We start from the raw sequence: 18,801 nt of genomic DNA, 5'->3' as shown, positions 1-18,801 counted from the left end.
GTCCTTGAAGAAAGGAAACCTGTCTTTGAGCACCCACACCTGTCAGTCTTTGGTTGTAGGCTACTGACGGGAGAGAGTTATAATCTCCAGGATAAGGCAGCTCCCATCTACCGAGAACAATTCTCTAGAGAAGGAGGGCAGCTGTGAGTTGTTAGTTGTCAAGTCAAGAGCACAGTTAGGGGATGGATGTGCCAACCCAAGAAGGGGATCTGGGCAAAGAACCAACAGCAACAACTGAAGCTTTTGTTCCACACATGCCTACCATGTGGCAGGCTCTTATGTACATGAGGTTGTATTGTCCTCATGAGAATTCTGTGAGGTAGGTATTATCACCACTACACCCCCTTCCTTAATTTTGCAGATAATGCAATTCATATTCAGAAACACATACACCAAAGGAAAAGCTGGTCTGGAGGTCTTTGTAATATACTGGCTCCATTTTCCCAAATAACCCAGCAGAGTATATTGCTATGTTATCAATGTTTAACGGCATTTGGACCCCTATGCTTGGTATAATACTCCTTGATGTCTAATCATGAAGCCTAATCATGCATGAGACTTCAGGGCATTCAATCAAAATTGGTCATGCTTGTCATCCCATATGGTCCTGTATCACCTACTTAGGTCCCCTTCGGAGTCATGAAAACCATGTTTGGTAAAGAGAAGATCTCCACGGATCCCTGGAGCCCCCAAAATGCACCTACAATAGTTGGCCCAGCTAGTCAGAACAGATTATTCTCTTCTTTAAAATATTTGCTAAGTCAGCAGGACAATGGGTGTCCTCTCGAGAAATGGGCATCTCGAATGTCAAGGCTGATCAGTCAAGAGTGAGGCACTCTCAGTGGCTCATAGCATAGTTGGCTCATAGCATAGTTCTACCTCCGGTCTGCAGTGGTCATTCTGCTCATTGTACCTCCCCAGAAACCCGAGATGCTAAAGCAGCTACTACCTTAAACAGGTTGGTTGCCATGCCATAGGGAAAGAGCGCTCTAGGGAGGTCCTCCACACAAGCAGTCAAATGTCACCTCAGCTTACAACTCATTGGTCGGATGTAGTCACGTGGTCCCCTGTGGCTTCAAGGGAGAGCAAAATGGAATCCCACCTCCGTACTCAGGATGGACGAGATCCAGAAACACGTGTGCTAACAAACCGCTGTTGGACAAATGCAAAATGGACTCTGACCTCCTCCCCAAGGGGAACTCCACAAAGTCTCCTTCATTCACGGCATCAGACTCAAAGTCTCAGAGTACCACTCAGGATCTCAGAGTACCCCGTGGGAGTTTCTATATATGGTTCAGACGTGGCTCCTGTTGGCCCAGAAAGTGGTGAAAACGAAATGCAATTCACTGCATCCCCTCCCCTTCCCCTCCCTCCTCACATACACTTGCGCCAATGGCAGAATAAGGACCGACTCATCGCCATAATATCCGATCTGGAAAGGGGACAGATGGAAGGCTTCAGTCATTGAGGCGTAGCATGTCAGAAATCCTGGTGGGCAGACCGTAGAGGGCCCTCTACACTCTGAATAAGGAAAATTTCTTGATTATGTCCTAATCAGGCTCCCCGAAAGGGCTTCCCTAGTCCATTTTCCCCCCGTGGTGTTTCATCCCACCTCCTAGGAAGCCCCTCCTTTTCCATTATGCTCTGTTGCTGCATGTGCAGAGAGCATATAGGAATAATCTCTCCTCTAGCAACATCATCTGCTTTTTGCTCATAGAAAGTTGGGCTTCAGGGCTCCTTCAAGTCTTCCTCAGTCACAGAGTTGTTCTAGTTGAGGTCTGTAGTGTCTTTGGCATCATGACTCTTAACATCTTCCCCAGCTTTCATAAGTTTGACTCTAATCAGCCTCTGACGCCAACAGCCACACCCTCAGCCCTTCTAGAAACACATCCCTTGCTCATAATTGTGGGTACCTTGAGCCAATCAGGCTTGAGGCAGAGCGCCATAGCCTTAGATTTCTTTTTCTCTGAGTCACTTTCTTTCTTTCTTTTTTTTAATGAAAGAATATGCTGGATGCCATATTAGTTCCTGCAGAGTTTTTAGCAAGAGGTACGATGACCATCTACTCAAATTGATTTTGCCTCTGAGACAGTTAGTGCACACAGTACATCTGTACTTTATCTTTCCCTGTTTGGGGTTGAGAAGTAGTTGCCTCTTCCAGCTCTACAAGTGCTCACATTTCTAGAATCTCTCTTTCCTTCTGGCAAGTAATGAAAATACCTGATATGGTGACCGCACAGTCAGTCGTGGTCTCTGAGTGGCTGTGATGACAGAGCCTGTTGGGACTCATGATGGATGGGCAGATAGCACGAGTAAGCAATAGACTTTGCCATTTGGGGCCATAGAGAATTTGCAGGTGTTTTTACTGCAAACAACCACCTGCTACATTAGGGAAATTTATCTCCTACTCTGGGGTCTCAGCTTAGATGTTTCCTCTTTGTCGTAGCCTCATTTGGAAGCAAAATGAAACACATCTTACGAGCCGGTATCTATCCAATGATGCCTATGGGAACGATGTATGTTTTACCTGTCCCGAAGAAAGGGAACTCAATCACCAGAGGCTTCTGAAGGCAGGGAAAGACAGCATAGATCAAGGGAGTCTCAGCCGATACACTGTAAGAGTTGTTTTTCTTTTTTTTTTTTTCAACGTTTATTTATTTTTGGGACAGAGAGAGACAGAGCATGAACGGAGGGGCAGAGAGAGAGGGAGACACAGAATCGGAAACAGGCTCCAGGCTCTGAGCCATCAGCCCAGAGCCTGATGCGGGGCTCGAACTCCCGGACCGTGAGATCGTGACCTGGCTGAAGTCGGACGCTTAACCGACTGCGCCACCCAGGCGCCCCTGTAAGAGTTGTTTTTCTAAGATTGACGCTGGACAGTTTAGAATGACAAAAAAAATTATTTTTTTCTGCACCAGTTTCAAATTAGAAGTGAGATTTTTTCCCCTAAACAGTTGTGTCATTGAAAGCTAAGATGTTGAATTGATTGATTAAAAAAATAACCCCAAACTGAGGTTCTAATTTTATTTTTGCCCCCAAGGAATGGGACTCTAGTTGTCCTCTGAAGAGATGAGTCAGGTAATTGGACTTTCCTTTGTCCAGCCGGGGTCTTGCTGTGGGGAAGTGCTTATGCAGCTTAGTGGGGGGTGCAATAAGCCCATTTCACAGACGAGGAAACTGAGGCCCAAATATGTTGAGTAAGATGCCCACAGGCATAATGTCTATTCAGCTATTAAAAATCAGGGAGGAACAGACATCCCTCCTCTATTTGTCTCTTGGGCATTTGGAGGCTGGGAGGCAGATTAATTTGGCAAGGACGCTGCCCCATAGCTTCTCTTCACCAGCTCTGTCCCCGGACCTAGCTGCCACGTTCCCACCGCTGAGAATCTCTCTCCACTTCTCACCCATCTGAGTGCCATTGTCTCAAGATTCAAAGTCCCGGGCAAGAGGGTCCTTTGGACCCAGTTTGTCTAGTTCCAGCTTCAGTCATGCGTTTTTGCTTCTTACCTCCACTCTGTCCACTCGCTGACCCAGGACACAGGCATCTCCTATGGAAGACGGGTTCTGCGGGAGCGCCTCTCAGAGATCCTCACTCTGCACGCACACTGGGTTATAGCTTTCCACACCGGCTAAACCGGGAATCCCTCTACCATTTATTTCTCTCTCTCTCTTTTTAAAGTATATTTGTTTTGAGAGGGCGGGGGAGGGGCAGGGAGAGAGGGAAAGAATCCCAGGCAGGATCCGCGCTGACAGCTCAGAGCCCTAAGCGACGTTCAATCTCAGGAACCTTGAGATTGTGGCCTGAGCTGAGAGCAAGAGTCAGACATTTAACCGACAGAGCCACCCAGTCACCCTTCTATCGTATACTTTCTGTCTCCCAAAACCTATTGAAATCTCTTTTTCTGCTCATGTGCCTTCTTCCTCCATTCCTTCTGTATTTACAGGTCTCTAGTCTTTTTTTTCATGTTTGTTTATTTTTGAGAGAGAGAGAATGCAGGCAGGGAAGGGGCAGAGAGCGAGGGGGAAAGAGGATCTGAAGCAGGCTCTGCACTGACAGCACAGAGCCTGAAGTGGGGCTCGAACTCAGGAACTGTGAGATCGTGACCTGAGCCGAAGTCGGACGCTCAACCGACTGAGCCACCCAGGCGCCCCCATAGGTCTATACTCTTTCACTACACCTGCTACCATTTGAGCAAGTCTTAGGAAGGAAAACAAAGGAGTATATTCAATCTGTTGACTTTAACTGAAAGTCTGAGATGGAATATCCGTTCTCGAATGGAGCAACCACACTCACACCCCTTCCCAAGGGGCAGAGTGAAGGCAGCATGAAGCTGCCTTATATACATCCCTCACTTAAATAGGCCGTTGCATAAGAAACTCTCATATGTAATACCATTGCTCTGCTAACTGGCTAGGTCCACTCTGACATCTTGGTGACATTTTGCTCTTTAGCAGCTGGGCTGGGGAATATATTCCCAGCTCAATTCTAGGTTGTGACTTGGATTGGAAGTAATGAGACATCATGTCCTCATTCAGATACTCTGGCAAAGCCTCCAAAATGTAACCAGTGAATCAGGTTCCTCTTCTTCTGTCGTACAAGATGTGCCTCTTCCTATGGTTCATCTGTGCCTTTATTCAGCATATATCCTTGAGCAGCTGTTAGGCACCAGGCATTCTTCTAGGTGCAGAGGACACTGCAGGAGACATGACGTTTATTATGAAGGCGTCATATCCCGCTACTGATTATTTGAAAGCCCTACATAATTGTGGGCTTTGTTTGTTCGTTTAGAAAGCGAGAGCGGGGGGAAGGGGCGCAGAGGGGGAGAGGGAAACTTAAGCAGGCTCCACGCTCAGTGCAGAGTCAGACACGGGGCTGCATCCCACAACCCTGGGATCATGACCTGAGCCAAAGTCAAGGGTCAGATGCTCAACCGACTGAGCCACCCAGGTGCCCCCCAAAATCTTACAAAATTATAAGAATGAAGTGGGGAGAGGGAGACCAGGCATTGTGGACCTGATCTACCTACCTTATCCCCAAACCATACAACCATACAAGCATATAAGCTGGTGTTCGTGTGTGCGTGTGTGTGTGTGTGAGAGAGAGAGAGGTTTCCTTCTGGGGTGGGCAATGAAAGATATGCCTTTCCAAGATTTTTCTCTTTACCTCCTTTTCATTCCTGTTCCTTATCTCTCCTCCACGAATCCCATCTGAACCCCATCTATTTCTGATATCCCTACGGCACTTTCTCTCGGTACCCACCAGCCCTGCCCCCAGAAATAGTCAAATCTCTGCCCCTTTTGGCTCCTTCTACCTCCCTCAGCTTTCCCAACCTTCCGTGTTGGATGTCAATTACTTTTCTCCTCTTTCAAGTTACAGTTGTTCCACAGAGAATGATGGGCTCTGTCGCCATGCCCTCTGGATTCCTCAGAAGTGAGCCCTTGTCTCTGAGAACGGGAGGGATGGGAGGAAAACCTTGGTGAGAAATTGCCACCCTGGGTGGTGGCTGGGTTTCCCCTCGATTACTTAAAATAAAACATATCTCATCATTTCCGGAATGAATTTCTTTCAGAAACCCCTGCCCTGACCTAAATAACAAATACCATTTTCTTCCACTCATCTTGACAGTTCTAGCAGAAGGAAGACCCTGGACTTAATATGCCTGAAGAGCATTCACACCCGCCTTGCCGCTGAGGTAATTTACCAGACACCTTACTTTTATTGGACAATAAAGCGTATCTTGTTCAAATCACCTTTCCCTAATTTCTGGAGGCAGAAGGAAATCAGTTTATCCATCAGGCTGATACGATTTGAAATTTAACTCATTTGTGTAACTGGTCAACAAGCTTAGAGGCTACTTTTTGGAAGAGAAAACATTTCCAGCATAAAACTTCTGGGAATAAAGAATTTTGCAAAAAACAGACGTTTGGTTGTCTGTTTACCTTTCTATAGAAATGGAGTAGACTATTACTTGTGTATTTTTAATGTCAAATTCCTTTTAAGGAACAATAAAAGACACCAAATAAGCCAGTGTCTTCTTTGAGTAACCCTAGATTCTTTCAGCAAATTTCTTTAGCCAAAGGAATAATTCCAAATCAAATCGAGAGCCAAAAGCTGGCGTCGGATTGAGCTTTTCCCCAAACACCAGACAACTTAATATGTGCTGCGTTTAGAACCAACAAATAGGCATAAACCGTTTTAAAGCCCCGGATGATTTTGAAAGTCAGTTAATGGCTCATCGGTGCTAATGCCAGCCCGCCTTCTCTAGGAGCTGTAATGAAACTTGTTTCCGGTACAAGGATGGGTATGTTGGAATGGAAGCAGCGTGATGGAGGGGTTAAGAGGCCAGTGTGACAGATCCACGCTGTTCACGTTGGCATCCTGTCTCTGCCACTTACTGAGGGACTATGCTCCCTGTGCCTTAGTCTTCCCATCTGTAAAATAAAGGTAAGAAAGTGCTTTGTCCCATAGGGTTCTCCTGAATCTTATTTCAGTTTTCCTATTGCAGCACATGCTTCTGGAGTGCTCAGTTGCAGGGACTGCTCTAAAACCTAAGCTGTTAATTCTGTTGGTTTTGGTAAGTCTACGGGCTGCGGACTATGGTCTATTTAAGCACAGGGAGGTTAAATAACTTAATTGGGTTACGATGCACAGCATGTTTTAAATGGTGTCTGGGAGACAGCAAACAGTGTCAGCCATCACAGAGACCCTCCTCCGCACGCCCGCCATGGCGTTTTCCAAGACACTGTTTGTGTCTCTCGGACAAGGGTGTATGTTTCGGTACACAGCACGGTGTCCAGCGTGCAGGAGGTATTCGGGATCATGATTAAATGGCAACCAAGTAATGGTTCCTTCTCTTTATGAGCTTTGAATCCTTTTCAAAACACAAGACATGGGCTAAAAGGAGTATGGGGACCATCAGTTGTACCCTGATCCTTTGTCACACCATCCAGGCAACCCACTTTCTCTCCCACTCTGCCCTAAGCCTTTTGTGCGAGGACACCCACCTTCACCTTCTTCTTTCTGGTTTTATTCTGAGGAGTCAAGGACGGAAGTCAGGGGCAGGACCCAATTTCCACATGGAATGTTCTGGAAAGTCCACAAGGGGGCGCATTATCAACAGGCCAGAGAAGGCCAACAAGATGGTTAACAGGAAAAATAATTTCTGAAAGGACGCGAACCTAGGTGGGAAGATTCCCATTGATCCCACCTTTGGCTCACCAAAAGAACACATAGGACTTTTCTTGATTAGCTTTGACACAAAGCTCTACATTTTGCCGAAGGAGAAAGTGATCTACAACAGAGGGTCAGGGAGTCTGTGCCCGTTGAGAGATGTCCCAGCCTGGTGCCCCCCTAAGACAGAGCCCAGCGTTTCCAGTGGCTCTGTAGCCCAGGCCAGACCTTGTGGTTCTGAAGGTGCCGTGTCCCAGCACCCAGTGAAACTGGCTTCAGAGGGTGAAAGAGAAGGGAGGCCAATTGTGGCCAATCCTACCTGCCCTGCAAACCTCCCCGGGACTGAGAGGAGAAGTGCACCCCTTATTGAGATTCGTTTGGGATGACTTCATACCTATCAGGATCCCTCTATTTGCTGTATGCAGAAAGGCCTAAGAACTTTCTTCCACTACATTTGCTTGCTCTTCCTTGTAATTTTTTTATCTTTAATTCTATTTGTATCCTTCCGATAGCTTTTCCTGATACTTCTTTCTTCATTTCTTAATGAGATTTAAAGAATCCTTAGAGGAGGAGAAAATAAAAAGCACAGGCTCTTTTTGAACTCTACTAACCTCGCCTGAAGTGTGTGATTGCCCGTAAGTCTTTAGTGATGAAAACCTGCCTCTCCACTTCTCCATGGAAGGGTTCCCAAGGCGTGGGCCTGGGCTCTCTGGAGCCAGGCCCCTAGAATTCCAACCCCATCTCCTCTCTCTTCTCATCCAGAAGCCACTCAGAAGCCCCGCCCCGTCAGGGTCTTTGTGTAGTGAGATGTTGGCAATAATCAACCTGCGTGTTCCCCAGGCGACAGGAGGGGGAACTTCTTTTCTTTCCAATAGCTGTTTGGGAATCTCAGAGTGGGAGGGTTTTTAGGACCCCAAGTCTTGGAAGGGTGAGAAGGGCTCAGAAATTCTCAGAATACCCTGACTGCCCCCACACCATGGTGTGCATTCTCTCTAGGTCCCTCCTCTGTATTCACACGAGGAAAAGGTTGAAGGTGGCAAGAAGGAGGGAGAAAACCTGTGTATACCTGTATCCACGCATTTTTACGCACATCGTCTCATTTAATCGCTCATCAGTCTTTCTGGCAGTAATTATAATTCCCATTTTACAGGTAAGGAAACTGAGGCACAGAGCCATTCAAAAACTTATGCAAGGTCCTATAGGGAGTAAGTGGCAGGGTTAAATTTGTACTCGGAATTTTATTTGAGAGACCACCGTTTGCTGGCTAAACTTTAGCTGCCTTGCCTGAGGTTCTTGCCTTTCTTCTGTAAGGAGTGAGGAAAGAGGAAGTGGTTTGGACTGGATTTCTGGAAAACAGTAGTCATCACATGATGAGGCAAGCAGTCTGGAAGCCTGAGGGGGTGGATTGAGGAGGCGAGTTATGGGGAGCCCAGATGGGCATACTACCGGTGTTGAAGACCAGATGTCAACACAGGCAAGGAACGGGGCTGGAGGCCAGGGTGCTGGTTATGGAGAAAAAAGCAGCCAGACTTCCTACTCCCCTGACCCCTTGCCCAGGCAACACGGCAAAAATCATATCTACAGGTGGCCTGTTTCTTCTCCTTCCAATAAACATGGCAGCATCTCTGAGGTTGTTTACAGTTTCCTGAATGAATTATATCACCAATATGGCCTGAGTAGTGAATGTATCCGCACTTACTCATTCCCCAGCCCTTCCTGTGGTTTCTGGAAGCCTCGGTCGGTCCCACCAGGCACAGAGAACGAGGGCATGCTGACCTGGTTTACAGTATGTGGAGACAACCTCTTAACACTGACGCTCGATTTACCAAACTTCTGATGACAGGCACCGAAGCATGTTAGGTCAGAGGTTCTGGACAGAGCTGAACTCCATTCCAGGCTTTGCGACTTTCTACTTGTATATCTTAGGGACAGTAATGAACTTCTCTGTATCCCCAGGTGCCTCGTCTATTAAAAATAGGATAATTCTCCTTTATGGGTTATAGGAAAGACCCAAAGGTGTCTGTAGGTATCTGTAAGTGTTCAGTAGAGGGTAACTTTTGAGGCCATTATTGATCTGGGCCTTCTGCAGTGCACTGGAGATACAGAACCCAAATCCTGCCCTCAGGCTCACTGTCTTGTGGAAAAGACAGGCCCATGGGCCAATTAATTAAGTGGCAGAGGAAGACCTGCTTCGATGACATGTGGACAAGGTAAACAGATGGCAGGGGGAGGGGGAGTGGGCTCAGCCTGGGTAGGGGTGTGGTGAGGCAACTTTCTGGAAATCTTGATCAAAGTCGTGGGTGGAGCCACAACTTTGGTCAATCCACAGCCACAGCTCGAATGGCCAAGGTTTCATCCAGGGGTGCCAGCTAATCTGCTTCCTGGATCTCTTTAGTCTTGTCCTGAAAGCAAAAAATATCTTTCTGTTAAAATCAAAGAGCCTTGGATTCCGATATATTCTGGTTCCAGGCACCCTAAGTTAATAGCTTAAAAGCTGATTAGCATTCTGGAAACTGGAGGGGATGGTGAAGAGAGAAGTTAAGTAACTACTGCATGCATGACGGATATGAATTTATATTCACCTAAGAATTAATATTTTCGAGGACCTGATATCTAACAGACGCTGCCATGTAATATTATTACCTCATTTAATCCTTATTGTGGCCCTATGAAGGTTTTGTTGTCCTTCTTTCACAGATAAGCAAATCAAAACTCGAATTATTTAATGTGTATTTATTTTTGAGAGAGAGAAAGAGAGAGCGAGCACAAGCAGAGGAGGGGCAGAGAGAGAGGGAGAGAGAGAATCCCAAGCAGGTTCCACACTGTCATCGCAGAGCCTGACCCGGGGCTTGAACTCACGAACCACTAGGTCACGGTGTGAGCCAACATCAAGAGGCAGATGCTTAACTGACTGAGCCACCCAGGTGCCCCTAGGACTCAAATTATTTAAGAGGCGTGAACAGGGTTGCACAGTTAAGTGGTAGAGTCAGTCTTAAAATCCCGGTTCTTCTGATTCCAAAGCTCACGCTCTTTCTACTGTAGCAATCTCTGGAACATGTATCTCCCCAGGATCCTGCTCCTTCTTCTTCCAATAACCATGGCATTTATGAAGTTGTTTATGGCTTTCTAAATTAATGCTGTTGCCAACATCGCCAAAATGGCGTGTGCACTTAAGCATAAACAACATAAGAGGTGCCCTCAAGCACAAGAACCTTTCAACCTATCAGTCATAGATTGATTACACGAATGACCCCGATCATTGGCCTGCTGGTAACCACGCTTTTTGCAGTGTGACTTTGCAACGCCTCCCCGTAAGGGGGAAGATCTATTTCCCATCCTTTAAGTGTGGGCGGCTCTTGTGATCTGTTTGGTCAATAGTATATGGCGGAATGATGGCCAGTTCTGGGCCTAGGCCTCAAGAAGACTTGCGGGCCGCTACCATCACTTGGATCCCTGCTGAGCCTGGATGAGGCAACTGGGGCCATGTGAGGAAGAGACTCGCCCCATCTTCCCAGCCATCCCAGATGAGGCCATCAAAGATGCCAGCTGACCTGTTTGTTAACGCCAGACACGTGTGTGAGTACAATCGTGCTCACCTGAGCTCTTCCCGGGTCAGCAAGAAGCACCCAGTCAAGGAACAGACTCATGAGAAACGACGAATGTTTGCTATTTTAAGTTACTGCATTTTGGAGTGGTTTTTAACGCCCCAGTCGCTAACCGCTATAACCAAAAATGTGATCTTCTTCTTAATTACGTACAGGTCCAGGAAGCCTCTGTTGTTTCATTCACTGTCAGTACTTCGCTTTGAACGGACTGTTCCCTTCCATTGGGATCTCCCTTTTTCATCATTTTGGGAAAAAATTCCCTTTGCTTTGCTTTCTGAATCTCATGCCTTCCTCTTTCTTGGTAAGTCCCTTGTTTTGATGGAGTCCATCCTGTGGGAGTTGCCTGAAAATGGGTGAACTGGTTTGGAGACAATGCAGATTTGAAACGCCTTCATTCTACCCTTTCACTTAATTTGTGGTTTATCTAAATTACAGTTCTAGCCGGGGAATATTTCTCTCAGAATTTTGAGGGCACTGTTTCCAGTCTTCTATGGGGCTGTTGAGAAGCCTGATTCTATTCTGCTTCTTAATCCTCTGTATTCTCAATTTTCCCTCTCTAGAAGCTTGTAGAATAATCTGTCCCAACTGTGATGAATTTTTAAGATGATGTGCTTTAGTGTGGGTCTGTTTTCATCCATTGTGCCGAGCACTTACTTGGTCCTTTGAATCTAGATATTCATGTGTTTTTAACTCTGGGAAACCTTGATTTATTCTTGAATGAATTTCTCCTCTTCGGGGCGCCTGGGTGGCTCAGTCGGTGCATCCGACTCTTGGTTTTGGCTCAGAGTTTGTGGGTTCAAGCCCCACATCAGGCTCTGTGCTGCCAGTGCAGAGCCTGCTTGGGATTCTCTTGCTCCCTCTCTCTCTGCCCCTCCCTTGCTTGTGCTCGCTCTCTCTCTCTCTCTCAAAATAAATAAATAAAACTTTAAAAACACCCAATTCTTCCTCTTCATTTTCTGTTTTCTCTTTCTGCCACTCCTATTATTTGCATATATTTCCTAGAATGGTTCTCTATTTTTATCTTTTCTCCTGTTTCCTTTGCTTTGCCTTTCTCTGTTTTCTGGGATGTTTTTTTCAACGTGATTTTCCAAACCTTCTCTTGAGGTTAGTTCTTTTTTTTTTTTTTTAATTTTTTTTCAACGTTTATTTATTTTTGGGACAGAGAGAGACAGAGCATGAACGGGCGAGGGGCAGAGAGAGAGGGAGACACAGAATCGGAAACAGGCTCCAGGCTCTGAGCCATCAGCCCAGAGCCCGACGCGGGGCTCGAACCCACGGACCGCGAGATCGTGACCTGGCTGAAGTCGGACGCTTAACCGACTGCGCCACCCGGGCACCCCTTGAGATTAGTTCTTAATTTGTACTTTTGAGTTTAAAGAGCTCCTTTTTTGTAGGCGTTCCCTCAATGTTTCTTTTTACCCTAGCATTGTGTTCTCGAGACACTCTCTCCTCTTACCTTAAGGAGGTTATTACTGACGTCTTTTAAAGTTTTCTTCTCTGTGAATTATCTCTACTTCTGATGTGCAAGAAGCCATAGGAAGCTAAAAGCCCTATGTGCCTGGTGTGGCTTCAGATGTGCTCTTCAGCGTAGCTTGCTTTGCTGAGCCATTTCCTTGTGGGAACGCTCATGTTGGCATCTGTAGAGTTTTCTCTCAGGCTTATCGGATTCCCCAGGAAGACTGAACTTCTGTCTGATGGATACATGATTGGCTGCTGGCATTCTGGAAGCCAAGCTGGGAGAGAAGACTGGGGGGGTCTCAACATTCTTTCTATGTGTTTTCGCATCTCAGTGTGGTATTCTAATGTCAACTGGATGTGCCTTGTTTCCCCTCAGAGACTCTGCTCTCTTCAGAGAATAGCCTTCCGGTCATCGGTTGGGATTGGGAAAAAATCGTCACTCAGGCCCTTCGAGCGAAGAGGGAGATCTGGGGTCCTAACTGCATTCTCGAATAGACTTTAAACCCAGCCTCCTAATTTTAGCCCCATCTTCTCTAGCACATTCCAGAGGTAGCTAATGCTGCCAATTTCTGAGACTTTGTCCGGGGAGAGGAGTTCTGCTTCACGAATCTCGTCTCTTAACTTCCCCACTGCTGGCTTAGGATTCGCCTTCTCCAAATTTGCGCAGTTACTGACGACCTATCACTTTCCAGCTTCAGACTGTTTTTCCCTATGGTCTCTTCTTCCATTCTCTTTGATCCCACTGGCTTACTTTGGGCTATCTCTTCATTGTCTTTTCAGAGGCCTGCATGAGAGAATGGAGGTGAGTGTGTTCACTAGTCTATCTGGACATCCGGGAGTAGATCTCAGCTTTTGAAAGAACACGTCACGGTATCTTTCGTGTGAGCTATGCGAACCACACACTTCCTATAGAAAATTAAACTTTCTCCAAAAGAAGCCCCTCATGTGCTAGAAGTCCACGTGACCGATTTTTATTTTTAGAAACCATCAGATGAGTGTGCAGCTTCAGGCACTTCACAACTTTCAACCTCGTGGTTCTCAATTACCCAATCATACCTTTGCCCCTCCCAGATGTCCATTCCCTTTAAATCAGAGACTCCTGAGTCCATTTCCTTTAGCCTTTTAATAGTAGCCTTTTAGTATTTTCCAATAAGTGCTTTCAACTGGACAATATACATATCATGCTTTCCTCGTTACCACTTGTCCATCAATAAATATACAAAAATCAGAGGAAGGATGTGCTGTGAAAAATCAAAGTAACAATGGTCACTGTACATGCATGAACAACGAGCTAGCCTTTAAAAATGCAACACAAATGGTTTATAAAAGGGCATACCCATTACATGAAGTCGCATGGACCACGTCATTCTTATTCTTAAGTATACTCGACATTTCTAGAAAAGTCAGAGACTCCTTTCTCCCACTCCTCTGTGGTACCAGCATTGACTAAACATTGGCTATGGAATCAATTTGTGGCATCATGGTCTCAGTGTAAAACTTTGAGAGAGTCTGCTGGAGGAATCCATTCTGCCAGGCTAGGATGTGCAAAATGTGGATATGAAGGTGTCTTTTGCCCCATTTTACTTTTCACCCAGTGTTAAGAGCAGCTCCCAGGAGACACAACAGATTTACAATTGTAGGCAAAATTGCATCTTAAGCTCTCAGCTTAATGGGAGAGATTATCTCTTATTCCACGAACTTCAGGCAATATCGCAGGGGTACTGCAGCCAAGGGACGCAAGCTCTAGACCTATCTATCCAGTTCCTATCTTGAAAACACAGAAGTATATCCAATAAGAAATACAACAATAATAAAAGGAAAAGTCATATTTGATTCTAAAATGAAATAGAAAACAATTACTTATCTTAGCCTATTGGTTGGCAATGTCTGGAAAAGGAAAATCATCCCTAGCTGTGAGCCTTTTCACACTATCCATGGCCCCGAAGAGAATCTGGGGACAGGCGAGAGCCTGCTATAGCTCTCCTGAACCGGATCCCGGAGTGGCTAAAAGAGCTGGCGTGAACCTGTCAGAAGCCTCTGCTCTTGGAAAGCAGGGAGCACTTGGACACTAGTGGCTGTGACAACAGAGTGGCTGTATGTCTATTTCCTCCCTTCCAACTTGAAAATAAAAAGAAAACCAGACAGCTGGATATGGAACTGACCGATTATGTTCACATAGAAGAAGGGACTTTTCAAAGATCATGATTGGGAAGAGGTTATGGGGGTGGATAAGGGAGAACAGAAATTGGAAATGTGCACAAAGTGGGCATCTCTTTTAAAATTAGATACTTCATAATCACTCCATGTAGAAGTCCAGCCCTGACTTATGTGGGAGCTATTTTCTTCTCCTTCCTCTCCCTCTTCCTCCTCCTTCCTCCTCCTCTTCTTCCTCTTCTTTTCTTCTTCTTCTTCTTCTTCTTCTCTCTCTCTCTCTCTCTCTCCCTTTCTGTCTTAGAAACATTGCCAGTTAAACATCAGTTTAGGCAACAGATGACTTTCTACGGAAGCATAAGGTAAGAGGTCCCATTTTATAGGAGTTCTTTATAGATTCAATTGCTTCTATTACAAGTCACCTTTGGAAGTTCCAGGACCAATGGGACCTTCTCAACTTATGAATAAAGACCACCAAGCGAGGGATAAAGCCATTTTTCTCTTATTTGGTCAGACACCTGCCTATCTAGTGCTAAGATTCCAATGGTAGGAAGACCTGTAACCTTCTGAGCAACTTCCCAGGCACTTGACTTACCCTGAGTAGCAACTGCATCAGGGGAAGACAACTGGCTTGTTAGAGTATCAACAAATACAGCCATAAAAATACTCAAACAGGATCTACACAGCTCTCTCCCCTCTTCCCCAACCTGTGCCAATCAGCTGGCTACTCTGTTGGACTCTCTTTCATATCCATTGACTTCTCTTTTAACTACAAGAGATCAAAAGGTACTTCCATATTGGTTTTGGACACCACTTGGGTGTCTATGAAATGGGGTGCCACGAATGGTAGGTCATGCACCATAAGGTCACTTTTCACAGCCTTTTCAGGGCAGAAAAACAATGGCCATTGACACATAAAGGCAGCTGAAGCTTCTCCTTTCCTAATTCTAATGCTAGGACAGGAGAAAGTCTTTGAAGCCTCAGAAATAAAATAGCGCTCTCTTCCTCGATGTTCGTTGAGATTGGGTTGAGTGAACCTGAATGGGGGCTTAGTGGCTCTGAGATGAAGACTTTCAAGGAGGACCTTCTCGCATCTTCCTGATGAGTTTTTGGGAACCAGATCTTGCTGGTTAAAAAAAAACCGAAGGATCACAGCACAAAGGGTTATGGTGGAGGAAGTACAGATGTTTATTATGAACAGCTTAAACCCTTTATGCCTCTGACAAAGTAACCAAAAAAAAAAAAAAAAAAAAGAATCATACTGATCAAAGGACCTCCAGGGTTTAATATTTCAAAAACACAGATAAATAGCTTCCTACAGATAAATAGCTTCACCTTTTGGGTATTTCCCCAGAAGCATCTGAAAAATTTCCAGGTCTGTAGAAGGGGATGTGTAACCAGTACATTCTGACCCCCTACCCCACTGGAAAGAAATTCCCAGGGAACGGGCTGCAGGAGAGGGGATAAGGGCCCATCCAAATGTCCTCCCAGGGACAAATCCCTCTTAGTCCCGTGGGATGTCCCTGGCAGGTGGCTGTTGCCCAGGTGGGGGAGTGGAGGGAAGGCTGGGGATCAGAAAGATGTATTGGTGGCTTTTGTTAGAAGCCATGCGTAGCATATCCTAGGGGATGGAGGCTTCTAGGTGGGAACTGGAACAGTTAAATTTTTGTGGCTTATTAATTTGGCCCTCATTTCAGAAAGCAATGCTGTTTGTATAAATTGGACCTGACTTAAAAAAAAAAACACAAAAACAAAAAGGAGTAGAAAATTTTATACTAAAAAAAATATCCCCCAATGAAACAATCAGTAGCACATTGCATCTGTGAAGTGTCCCAGCTCCTCGAATTGGTTGTGTCTCCAACGGCCATTTCTTTCCCAGGTCACCACGGTGTAGGCGCTACACCCCAATCTTCATGTCCACATTCTGCAGGTTCCGCGTCTCATCGGCTGTCATATACTGATCGCAGGTCACTGAGGACTCCTTGTTCACCAAGTGCACCATCTCCTGAGACTTGCTGGCTTCTCCGTTGAGTCCACTTGCCTTTCTCTCCTCCACTGCTCCATTACCGTTGTTGATTACCAGCTTTTTCTTCTGCCCACACCTAGTAATTTAAAAAATCACGTGAGAAGGTGCTATGACACACACCACCATCGTTGTTGTCACCACTATCACCATCACGACAATTTTCGACGGTCACAGTAGGTTTCGTCTTACTGACTCTTAACCGTCCCGTGCTTCTCAAAGCGAGTCCCCAAACCAGCAGCAAAAGCGTCCCCTGGGAGTTTGTTAGAAATGCAAATGCTCATCCTGACCCTCGATGCACTGAATCAGAGAACTCCAGGAGTGGGCTTAACGTCTGTGGTTTAATAAGCCCTCCAGCGTTCTGATGCACCCCTGAGTTTGGGAATCCGCGGTCACGGCATTGTTCCCCTTTTGCATTGTTCCCCTATTGCAAGTGAAGAGCTCCTTAGGCTCAGAAAACGCACTAACTTGCCCCAGTTATTCCGCCATAGAAGAATCGCGATTCCGGCCCTTCTGTGTCTGACTCCTGAGTTCTAATTCTCCTTCCCCCTCCTACGCGACGGCAACATTTGCCTTTTTGTAGGCACTTTAGCAACTTCTGCAGACTTCGATGCACCACAAACATGATGACTACACATCATTCTGATTTGGGTATTCAACCAAGTCCATTACTTCCTCTCCCCGGCGACACTGCTTACCAGGGTTCTTACTGCACGGACTGAGAAAAATGCAACATTTTTCTACAAGGGGAAGGCCGTATTGATTTTCACTGGTTAACACTGGGTAACTTCCCATAACCCTGGACACAGGTTTAACTATATAAGGCAAGCTGTTCACCGTTGCTGTCAGGGTTCTCAGTAACATTACTTAAGATTCGAATGCAAGGAGGTCTTCTATGGAAGGGCATGACCTTGATCGTGTCCCCGGGTCGTGGCGTTGTAGCATTGCCTCCCCCGCCCAGCCTGATGCAATACTTCCTCTTTCCTGTAACAGGATCCCTGCCGCACATCTAGAAGTCAGATTGCTTGACGGAAGCCAAGTTGCAGAGCCTCACAACTACAAGTGGGGCCGGCAAGAGGCGAAATGGGCTAGCATTTATTGGACACCTCCTGAATGCCAGGCGGTTGACATGTAATTTCATGAAATCCTCACCACAATCCCGCAATGCAGCTGTTATTCTAGTCACACAGCAGTGGAAACTGAGGTCCAGGGACGTTTAATAACTAGCCTGAGGTCACACAGCTAGTCAGACAGACAGAGTCAATATTCAAATCTACGCCTTTATGACCAGAAGCCTGGGCTCTGCCCAGCTCTATTCATGCTGCCAACCATCTGGAGATTTGGAAACAGTATGAAGTCGGAATTGTTCACTTTGCCGCTGGATGTTTGGAGTTGTAGAGACAAAGCGTCTATTATTCATGACCATGGGCCATTCCCTCTAGAACTGCCAAGGCCATAAACTTTAATCTCTTATTTGGGGAAATAGAAATTATACCTCCTCAACAGGAGGTAGATCCTGTCTCCTCTGGCACGATGCGTGCTTGATGAGGGGCGGAGGGAGGGTTGCTTGGACTTTGGAGCAAATCTGTGGGGCTGCGCCTTGTGCGGTCCACATAGACAAGGGTAGGGACTTGATTTTGAGACCTTATTGCTGTGTGACCTGGGACAGCTCATTTAACCTCTCTGAGCCTCAGTTTTCTTAACAGTAACATCAGGCTATTAAGAGTACCAATCTCACAGGATTGTGGAAAGCCCTTGAAACAAAGCCCAGCACTGACACATGAGTCCATTATTGCTATTATTTGTTGCTCTTACTAAATGGGGTGACAAAGCCAAGGCCTTGGATAAGCACTTAGGACAGAATCTGGAACACAGGAAACTTTCGAGAAGCACTGGCCGTCGCTGTTCATATAACCAGAGCCACATGAATTTGGGTCTTGCTTGTTTCTTCTGGCTGCCTCCACCTGGTCACTATATTTACTATGAAGACGGCCCAGAAGGCTGAAGGTGGGACTCTGCTTGCATTATTTTAAATTCTCAAATGGTACCTCAGGTGTTCTTTGGAGGGAAGGTGTCTCATTAAACCAAATCCCATTTGCTGATTTCGAAGTTGAATGAGATATTGTAGGAAAGTGATTAATAATTGTAAAATTATTAATTTTACATTGTAAAATTAATAATTGTAAAAAACGGTGCACAGGCAGCAGTTTGGGATTCACATTATGTAGTCTAAACAAAGCTGATTTTATTTATTTATTTTTTATGTTTATTTGTGTGTGTGTGTGTGTGTGTGTGTGTATGAGAGAGAGAGAGAGCGAGAACGAACTGGGGAGGGGCAGAGCAGGGGACATAGACTCCAAAGCAGGCTTTCTACTGGCAGCACAGAGCCTGAC

At 45.9% G+C, this 18,801-nt stretch overlaps 1 protein-coding gene and 1 long non-coding RNA gene across 19 annotated transcripts in view; both read right to left on the bottom strand.

The window, feature by feature from the left end:
- Positions 1-4,434: 4,434 nt before the first annotated feature.
- LOC123380571 lies at positions 4,435-9,959 on the bottom strand. Of its 2 annotated transcripts, none has more exons than XR_006586527.1 (4): positions 7,783-9,959; positions 7,006-7,087; positions 6,282-6,432; positions 4,435-4,694 (listed from the first exon to the last, which is right to left on the bottom strand). It is a non-coding gene; the product is annotated as an uncharacterized LOC123380571 (long non-coding RNA). The 2 variants fall into 2 exon arrangements; XR_006586528.1 differs by lacking the exon at positions 4,435-4,694 and adding an exon at positions 4,892-5,445.
- A 3,379-nt stretch (positions 9,960-13,338) lies between these two features.
- Positions 13,339-18,801, bottom strand: part of CD44 (CD44 molecule) — a 91,437-nt gene continuing 85,974 nt past the window's right edge. For all 17 annotated transcript variants that reach the window (XM_019812260.3, XM_019812261.3, XM_019812264.3 and 14 more), the window contains one exon: positions 13,339-16,487. In XM_019812260.3, the coding sequence (XP_019667819.3) occupies positions 16,283-16,487 (205 nt within the window). In that variant the 3' untranslated portion in view covers positions 13,339-16,282. The remainder of the gene's footprint in view (positions 16,488-18,801) is intronic.

The sequence above is a fragment of the Felis catus genome, chromosome D1 (assembly GCF_018350175.1).
Source record: "Felis catus isolate Fca126 chromosome D1, F.catus_Fca126_mat1.0, whole genome shotgun sequence".
NCBI lineage: Eukaryota > Metazoa > Chordata > Mammalia > Carnivora > Felidae > Felis > Felis catus.
Note: the sequence above shows the minus strand (reverse complement) of the source record. Positions and strands in the feature narration are given on the sequence as shown.